Below are 8,847 nucleotides of genomic sequence, written 5' to 3'. Positions count from 1 at the left end.
ATGGATTTAGGGAAAGGTGCAGGAGAAAGGGTTGCCCAGTTAGATACAGAGCTGGTTAAAGACCTTCAGGAAAAGAAAATTGCATCCCTTCCCTCTCCCTCCACTGCTCTTCGAGCCAGGTCTTGCTGTGGCGCTCAGGCTGGCTTTGAACTCTCCATTCTCCTGCCTCAGCCTCCAGAGTGCTAGGATTATCGGTATTCACTACTGCACCCACTTGGGAGTCTCTTTTGTTTGTTCGTTTGTTTCTTTTTTAAGACAGGGTCTTGCTAAGTAGTCCAGGCTGGCCTGACACTCACTTCAATCCTCCTGCCTTGCCTCCTGAATGCTGGGATTATAGGTGTGCACCACTACACCCAGAGGAGATTCTCTTTCTTTTCTTTTTAGATATATGTGTTTGAAACAGGGTCTCACCATGAGGTTCAAATTGCCCTTGAGTTCATTTTCATAGCCCAGGCTGGTCTGGAACTTGCAAGATCTTGCTGCCTCGGCCTCCAGAGTGCTGGATTATAGGTGTGGTGTACACCACCACACCCAGCTGAGAGTCTCTTTCTACCTTAAGAGAAATCAACTGTAATGCACCTTACAGAAGTTTCCATTTAAAAGCCAGACATTGTGGCTTATGCCTCTAGTCCCAGCTATTTGTGAGGCTGAGGCAGGAAGATCATTTGAGCTCAAAGGTTCCAGACCAGGCAGGGCCACCCAGTGAGAACCCCGTCTCCAGAGCAAATCGAGAGTAAGCATGGCGGCACATCCCTGGGATCCCAGCACTCAGGAGGCGGAGGCAGAGAAACAGCCTCGAATCTGAGGCTAGCCTGGGCTGCACAGTGAGGCCATGTCTCAAAAACCAAAAACAAATACCAAACCAAAAAACCAAAAGTCAAATAAAAACAAAACAAAAGAAGTGTGATAGAGCACGCTTGTAATCCCAGCACTTGGGAGGCCGAGGCAGCAGGATTGGGTCTCACAGCAAGTTTAATTCTCAGTATCACAAACTATGTGATGAGTCCCTGTCTCAAAAAAAAAAAAAAAAAACCAAAATTAAAGCCAAATCAAACCAAACCAGGCAGAGACCCAAAAGAGTACACCCCCAAACAAAAATGGCCACTTACCTAATCTTATGAATGGTGACTCCATCCGGGCAGGACTCCTTAGAAAATGATGCAGGAGTTGAGGCCGGGGAGATGGCTCAGTGGAATAAGCGCTTCCCTGGCAAGTACAAGGGCTTGAGTTCAATCTCTGGTTTCGGAAAAAAAAAAAAAAAAGAAAGAAAATGCAGGAGTCTCTGGTGGCTTTGCTGGACAGGCTTTGGGGTGGCCGGAAGCAATGCACACCGCCTACCTCTGCCTTTTCTTAAAAAAATTAATTCTAATGAGAAAGAAATAGCAATGAGACAGTTTCACAACAGGTTAGTAGGACAGTTACAATAATGAATACATTGCATATTGTTGTCTTTGTAGTAGTTATTCATTTTTAATTTTTAATTTTAATTTTTATTTATTTATTAATATTTATTTATTTTTATTTATTACATTTATTTATTGTGTGTGTGTGTGGCCAGCTCAGCCCACCAGGGGGCGGGGCTGGCTGGCATGCGGTGCTGGGGGATCGAACCGCGGTCCCTGTGCTTTGCCAAGCTTGTTTCAAGTAGGTGCTTTAGACCACTGAGCCATCTCTCCAGCCCTAAAAACTCTTTTTTTTTTTTTTTTGGTGGAACCAGGGATTGAACTCAGGCCCTTGCTTTTGCCAGGGAAGTGCTTATTCCACTGAGCCATCTCCCCAGCTGTAGTAGTTATTCAGAATACAAGATGCAGACATGATATCTTGTCTAAACAATACTAGTACATATCTTTCTTCTCATTGAACTAAGAGAACAATTAAAGAATTTCATGATGACAAAGCCAACCCTACACAGACTACTAAAAGATATTCTTTTTTTTTTTGGCGGAACCAGGGATTGAACTCAGGTCCTTGTGCTTGCCAGGCAAGTGCTTATTCTACTGAGCCATCTCCTGGTCCCTAAAAGATATTCTAGAGAGGGACTGAAATGACCTGACCACAACTCCGTGAATGAGAACGGAAATAACCCACCAAATAGGGCAAACAATTAAATACAGGAGAAAAAGGGGTATACAACAGCAGGTAAACAACATGTCAGTCATAAGTCAACGCATCTCAGTTATTACCTCTGCCTTTTGCCAAGCTCAGGGTAGGTTTTCTTAACCGTATGCTGCAAGTCTTTAGGGTCCACTCACAGACAGCAGCCTCATGCTTTGAATGACTTCCAAGTCCTCTCTTCACGGACGGTCATGGTTTGCTGAAGTTACCTTCTTCAGTTGTCACAGCCTTTCAGCGGGGACCCGTGGGCTGCTCCCACATTGCGGTGATTGTAAATGTGCCGCATCATAAACCGTACAGTCAACGGGACATGGTGGCGCAGACTTTCACCCTAGACTTTGGACAGTGTGACTGTCAAAACTAAAAACAAAAGAAAACAAAGGAGAACAAAACACAGTAGAGTCAGCTAGAGGAGGTGGTGGCGTGCCTGAAGGCCTAGCTGTCAAGAGGCCGACTTAAGAGGATCCGAGCTTGAGGCCAACAGAACAAGAACTTGTCTTATTTTTAATTATTGATTTATTTTGAGACAGGGTCTCCCCATGTAGTTCAGGCTGGTCTTGAACTCATGGTGATCCTTGTGCCTCAGCCTCCCGAGTGCCAGGACAATCGGCATGTGCCACCACTCTGGACTTGGGTGTTATTTTAGGATTCCTTTTTTTTTTTTTAGCTGGTTCAGGCTGCCTTAAGGGTCTGGTGTGACATGTGCTGCTGGGAATCGAACTGAAGTCCCTTGCCCCGATTCATGTTGCTCAAGAAGGCGCTTTAGACAACTGAGCTAACCTGCCAGCCCCTTTGGATGTTATATTTAAAGCACCTTATGTCTTTCCCAGTTTGTGACCAGATGACTGAGGTATACACCAAGGGCAGGTTGTGGGGGACACGGAAAGCAGGGGTTGTACTGTGACAAACAAACACGTCTACTGTGCTCTGGTTTGTGCTACCCTGTAGTCCCGCACAGCTGGTCAGGATGAATCCTGGAGGGTCATCGCTCACCGAAGCTGGTTTTCTTCATTTGAGGGCCTCATGTGCAATAGGTGGATGCTCTATGACTGAGCCATACCCACCCTCTTGTCATTTTAGTGTTTATGTCCCTTAGAGTGACCAACCATCCCTGTCCAGCACTGGGATGAAAGACCTTTTAAAAATGTTTTATTTTGAGACAGAGTCTAGCTAAGTCACAAAATTGCCCAGGTTAGGCTTGAACTTTTGACCCTCCTGCTTCAGCCTCCCCAGATGCCTGGATTGCAGTTTGTACATCTGCTCCAGGGTGGCTCAGATCTTTTACACAATAGAGCTGGAGTAAAGGCTTCCGACATTCTGCTTTACATTTGTAATGAAACACAACATTAAGCAGCGGGCAGTGTGTGACTGTGATCTCAGCGCTTGGGAGGTTGAAGCAGGAGGTTTGCCACAAGGATTGCTACACGTTAATTTTTTTTTTTTTTTTTTTGTGGAACCAGGGATTGAACTCATGCCCTTGCACTTACCAGGGAAGCACTTATTCCACTGAGCCATCTCCCCGGCCCCTGGACTGCTACACGGCAAGACCCAGAGCTGAGCCAGCCTGCGTGTCACCAACTGTGAGTAGCTGGTGAGTGTCTGACACCCCCTTCTCTTGCAGGCCCTCAGCTCGGGCCCCACGTGTCTGAGGATCATGATGGCGTATATGAACCCGGGGCCCCACTATTCTGTCAACGCCTTGGCCCTGAGTGGCCCCAGTGTGGACCTGATGCATCAGGCTGTGCCCTACCCAAGTGAGTACCATACTCCTTCCTGCTCTCCCTGCTGGCCCCATCTCTAGGGGACCTCTGGGGTCCCTACCCCTCAGGGGAAGACCCTTACAGGGTGGCACTGGGGCCAGACGGTAGCTCCTGTATTCCTCTGAGTGTGAAACACTCCCATACATCCTTAGCAGGGTGAGCGAACACAGGGACCGAACTAACTAGGTGGGGTGGCACACTCCTGCAATCCTTGCACGTGGCAGGCTGAGGCAGAAGTATCTCTGTGAGTTCAAGCCCATCCTGGGCTAAATAGTCAGATCGGGGTGTGTGTGTGTGTGTGTGTGTGTGTGTGTGTGTGTGTGTGTTAGAAATTTAGGATGGTGGCCTCCTTCTGGAGTCGAGGAGGTGGGGTACGATCTGGAAGGTGAACCAAGAGGAATTTCTCTTACTGAACCTCAGCTCTTTGTGGCACTAGGAATTGAACTCAGAGCCTTAGCGTTGAACCACAACCCCAGCCCTTTACATTTAGAAAAATTAAAAAAAAATTTTTTTTTTTTTTAAGACAGAGGCTGTTAAGTCACTAAATTGGCAGGCTTGACTCAAACTTGTCATCTTCCTGCCTCAGCGTCCCAAAGTGCTTGGATTAGAAGTATGTGCCACCATGCCCAGCTAGCAAAGCTTTATTTTCTCCTTTCTTCTTCTCCTCCTTCTTCCTCTCCCTCTATTCCTCTCTCTCTCTCTCTCTCTCTCTCTCTCTCTCTCTCTCTCTCTACCCTTACACTTGCCAGGCAAGCGTTTATTCTACTGAGCTATCTCCCCAGCTCTTCTTTTTAATACTGGGGATCTAACCCATGGCTTTTGCACTGAGCCACATCCCCAGCCCTTTTTTTTTTTCTTTTCTGGAACTGGGGATTGAATTTAGGCCCTTGCGCTTGTCAGGCAAGCACTTATTCTACTGAGCTATCTCCCCAGCCCCCAGCCCTTTATAAGAGAATGTTGAGGCCCAGCGATGGTGCATGCCTATAAATGTAGCACTTGGGAGGCTGAGGCAGGGAGTTCGTCACCAGTTTGAGGCCAGCCTGGGCTACATAGTGAGTTTAAGGTCAGCCTGACATAAACAACAAGACCCTGGCTCAAACAAATAAAAGCATTTTGACAGTCTTACTGAGTCATCACGTTAGCAAGTTAGGCATGGTGGTGTCCACCTGTGTACTCTTAGCACTTGGGAGGCTGAGGCAGGAGGATATTCAGTTCAAGCCCTCCCTGAACAAGTTGAAACCCTATCTCCAAATAAAAATGGCCTGGGCTATAGCTCAGTGCTAAGGCTCTGAGTTAAATCTGGGGATGAAGGGTGGGGGTGGGGTGGAAAAAGAGCTAATTTGCTAAATTGCTCAAGTTGGGTCTGACTTTAAAAATATTCTGCCTCAGCCTTCCAGAGTGCTGTGCTTACAGGCATGCACCACCATGCCAGGCTAGAAAGCTTTACTTCTGTTTTTTCCTCTCCTTTGCATTAATTGAGACTGTACTCATTAGCCATTTCTACAGGGTAGAAATGGAGCATCAGCAGTCATCTCTGAGCCACAGTGTCTTAGTGTAGAAGAAGTCTGATGCGACATTAGAAATCTTACACGTGGGGCTGAGTGCAGTGCTGTGGGCCTATAGTCCCAGCTACTTGGCAGGCTGATGCAGGAGGATTGCTTGAGCCTAGATGAGATCAGAAGACTCCACTGTGAAAGAAAGAAAGGAAGAAAGAAAGGAGGGAGGGTGGGTGGGAGAGAGTGAGAGCGAACCCAAGTGTGGTGGTGCACACGCTGTAATCCCAGTACTTGGGGAGGCTGAGGCAGGAGGATGGCTGAGAGTTTGAGGCCAGGCTGTGCTACATAGTGAGATCCTGTTTCAAAAACCAGAACAAAACCCAGGCAACCAACCAACCAACCAACCAACCAACCAACCAACCAATCAAATGAGCGAATGAGAAGAAAAGGAAAAGACATTTTACAAGGAGCAGGAGACTCACACTTGTTTACAGGGACAAAGCCACTTCCCTGGGGGAAGAGGAAGAATGGGTGGCGGGGCGGTGTCAGGGCAGCCCCTGAGGTCCCTGTCTTGGCCCAGGCGCCCCGCGGAAGCAGCGGCGCGAGCGGACCACCTTCACCCGCAGCCAGCTGGAGGAGCTGGAGGCGCTGTTCGCCAAGACCCAGTACCCGGATGTGTACGCGCGCGAGGAGGTGGCGCTCAAGATCAACCTGCCGGAGTCCAGGGTGCAGGTGGGTGCCCTGGCCGCGCGTTGGAAAGTGGCCTCGCGTTCTCTCTCGCTCCCACCGTGTCGCCGTCTCCCCACTGCGCACTCGGACCCCTGCGTCTCCTCTGCTTGGATGCAGCATCCGGGAACCAGAGTCTCTGCCTACCACAGACCCATACTGATCATTGCATTTTATTTTTATCTTTTAAGAGTCTGCTTTTGCAGGCATGGTGGTTGCATTACAGGGTGGATGAACCTGTAATCCCATAGCTTGGGGGCCGAGGCAAGAGGATTGCCACGAGCCTGGGCTGTAGAGCAAGACCTTGCGTCAAAACCAACCAAGCAAGCCACCAAAAAACCTCCGTGAAGTCTGCTTTGCTGGAACTTTTAATGAAAATTATAAATTTGGCTTTTACTCTATTTTATTTATTTATTTATTTTTTGGTGATGCTGGGGATGGAACCCAGGGCCTGGCGCATGCTCCGCAGTGCTCTGCCACGTTAACTTATCATATGGCAACTCCTGAAATGTCAGCTCCGCGGTCGTGACACGCCCACGTGGCTCTGCAGTGGAAGAGAGAAGACAGTTCACTGATGCTTGTTAGCTGGATGGGTGGGCAGGCGGAAGGAGAGGTGTGTGTGTGTGTGCTCACGTGTGTGCTCACGTGTGTGCTCACGTGTGTGCACGTTTTCTCTTTTTCCTCCTTCTTGTGGTGCTGGAGAAGGAGCCTACTTTCTCCCATTTGCTGGCCCAAGTGCTCCACCGCTGAGCTCCATCCGGGTCTTCGATGAGTGTCGGTGGCAACGGGACAGGGGGAGCATGAATGTGTGTGTGGATGGCACTCTGTGTGCCTGTGTGTGTGGCTGGGAGGACGGATGAATGTACATATGCACGAGTGTGTGTTTCCCTGCACACACACACGACTGGGTAGACGAATGTATCTATGTATGGGCGTCATGTCTGTGTGTGTGACTGGCAGACCAGGTGAGTGTGTGCATATGCCTGTGTGGCTGGGTGGATAACATGTATGTATATGTTTGTACGTATGGCTGCATGAGTGTGATTGCATGTATATAGACATGATGGGTGAAGAGGTGTATGTATGTAGCCATGTTTGTATGTATCTATTGCATGAGTGGATGAATATACTTGTGTGTGTGTGTGTGTGTGTGTGTGTGTGTGTATGCGTGACAGGTGTGCATGTGTGCCTGGAAGGATGGGTGTGTGGATATATGGGCGACTGGGTGGATAACCACGCGTGTGTGTGTGAGTGTGTGGCTGTGTATGTGTGATTGCATGTTATGTGTGCATGACAGGTAGGTGAGTGCTGGTGTGCAGACTTGGTGCTGGTGCATACGTGTTGGGCAGAGGAACAGGTGGCCACAGCTGGGTGCAAAGCAGCCACGTGTGACTCAGGCACCTCCTTCAATGGCACCACTTCCCTTTGGGCTTCTTTCCTGCTTACTGCCGGGATCTCTGTTCTAGGTTTGGTTCAAGAACCGCAGGGCCAAGTGCAGACAGCAGCGGCAGCAGCAGAAGCAGCAGCAACAGCAGCCTCCAGGGGTGCAGGCCAAGGCCCGTCCTGCCAAGAGGAAGGCGGGCGGCTCCCCAAGGCCCTCCGCAGATGTGTGTCCCGACCCTCTGGGCATCTCGGATTCCTACAGCCCGCCTCTTCCGGGCCCCTCGGGCTCCCCCACCACGGCAGTGGCCACGGTGTCCATCTGGAGTCCAGCCTCAGAGTCCCCTTTGCCTGAGGCCCAGCGGGCTGGGCTGGTGGCCTCGGGGCCCTCTCTGAGCTCAGCCCCCTATGCCATGACCTATGCCCCTGCCTCGGCTTTCTGTTCCTCGCCCTCAGCTTATGGCTCCCCAAGCTCTTATTTCAGTGGCTTGGACCCCTACCTTTCCCCCATGGTCCCCCAGCTGGGGGGTCCAGCGCTCAGTCCCTTGTCTGGCCCATCGGTGGGCCCCTCACTGGCCCAGTCCCCCACGTCCCTGTCAGGCCAGAGCTATGGCGCCTACAGCCCCGTGGACAGCTTGGAATTCAAGGACCCCACGGGCACCTGGAAATTCACCTACAACCCCATGGACCCCCTGGACTACAAGGATCAGAGTGCCTGGAAGTTTCAGATCTTGTAGAAGACCCGCTCTCCACCGTTCTCCGGGCCTCCTGGCAGCCTGGCTTCTGGCGGTGGTCCAGGTGCTGCTCAGCCTGACACAGCCCACCCTGTCCTCCCCGGGCCAGGGCTCCACCTCTCTCGGCCATGCAGGGCTCAGCAAATCTCTCAGCCCAGTGCCACTATGCAACCCAGCTGGGTTCCCAGATCCTGAGTCTCAGACTTTGAATCTGCTACAAGCAGCCTGCCACTGACTGAATGGCTAGGTCAGAATCTCTGTGCCCTTGAACAAACAGGACAGTTCCATTCTTTACCTTCCCATGTGGATGCTTCTGCAGTCAGGGTTAGGATCCTTCTAGAGAATCCAACGGTGACTTGAGAGCTTCCATCTTAGGCCAATTCTATAGGTGCACGTCAGCATTTATTCGGAAGCTGGGCATGGTAGTGCATGGTTAAAATGCCAGCACTTGGGAGGCTGAGGCAGGAGGATTGCTGAGAGTTCAAGGCCAGCTTGAACTAGGTAGCTAGACCTTGTCTCAAACAAAAATTGTTTGAAATTTTACAGATTTCAGGGTTACCTGGTTACAAGTTTAGGGGGCTGTTTGATAATGTACATATGTACCTGAGCTATATGTATATTTCCTTCTTAGTTCTT

The 8,847-nt window shown here is 50.0% G+C and overlaps 1 protein-coding gene across 2 annotated transcripts; it reads left to right on the top strand.

Annotated features, from left to right (window-relative positions):
* Positions 1-3,295: 3,295 nt before the first annotated feature.
* Positions 3,296-8,217, top strand: LOC101568642 (cone-rod homeobox protein). Of its 2 annotated transcripts, XM_004644262.1 has the most exons (4): positions 3,296-3,306; positions 3,745-3,869; positions 5,952-6,103; positions 7,564-8,214. In XM_004644262.1, exons 2-4 carry the CDS (start codon positions 3,770-3,772, stop codon positions 8,212-8,214), a joined length of 903 nt encoding a protein of 300 aa, XP_004644319.1. In that variant the 5' UTR covers positions 3,296-3,306; positions 3,745-3,769. The 2 variants fall into 2 exon arrangements, with proteins under 2 accessions (XP_004644319.1, XP_012373080.1); XM_012517626.1 differs by lacking the exon at positions 3,296-3,306 and having other exon boundaries at positions 3,743-3,869; positions 7,564-8,217.
* The last annotated feature ends 630 nt before the right edge of the window (positions 8,218-8,847 follow it).

This window comes from Octodon degus, unplaced genomic scaffold (genome assembly GCF_000260255.1).
Source record: "Octodon degus isolate 3935 unplaced genomic scaffold, OctDeg1.0 scaffold00197, whole genome shotgun sequence".
Lineage (NCBI taxonomy): Eukaryota > Metazoa > Chordata > Mammalia > Rodentia > Octodontidae > Octodon > Octodon degus.
The sequence above is the reverse complement of the archived record's forward strand: the minus strand, read 5'-3'. Positions and strand labels throughout refer to the sequence as shown.

Bases quoted from the DNA above. Each gene is read 5' to 3' on its own strand.
- LOC101568642 (XM_012517626.1), top strand. From the start codon at position 3,770: ATGATGGCGTATATGAACCCGGGGCCCCACTATTCTGTCAACGCCTTG. The intron at 3,870-5,951 runs GTGAGTACCATA...GTCTTGGCCCAG, and splicing joins TCAGGCTGTGCCCTACCCAA to GCGCCCCGCGGAAGCAGCGG. The intron at 6,104-7,563 runs GTGGGTGCCCTG...TCTCTGTTCTAG, and splicing joins TGCCGGAGTCCAGGGTGCAG to GTTTGGTTCAAGAACCGCAG.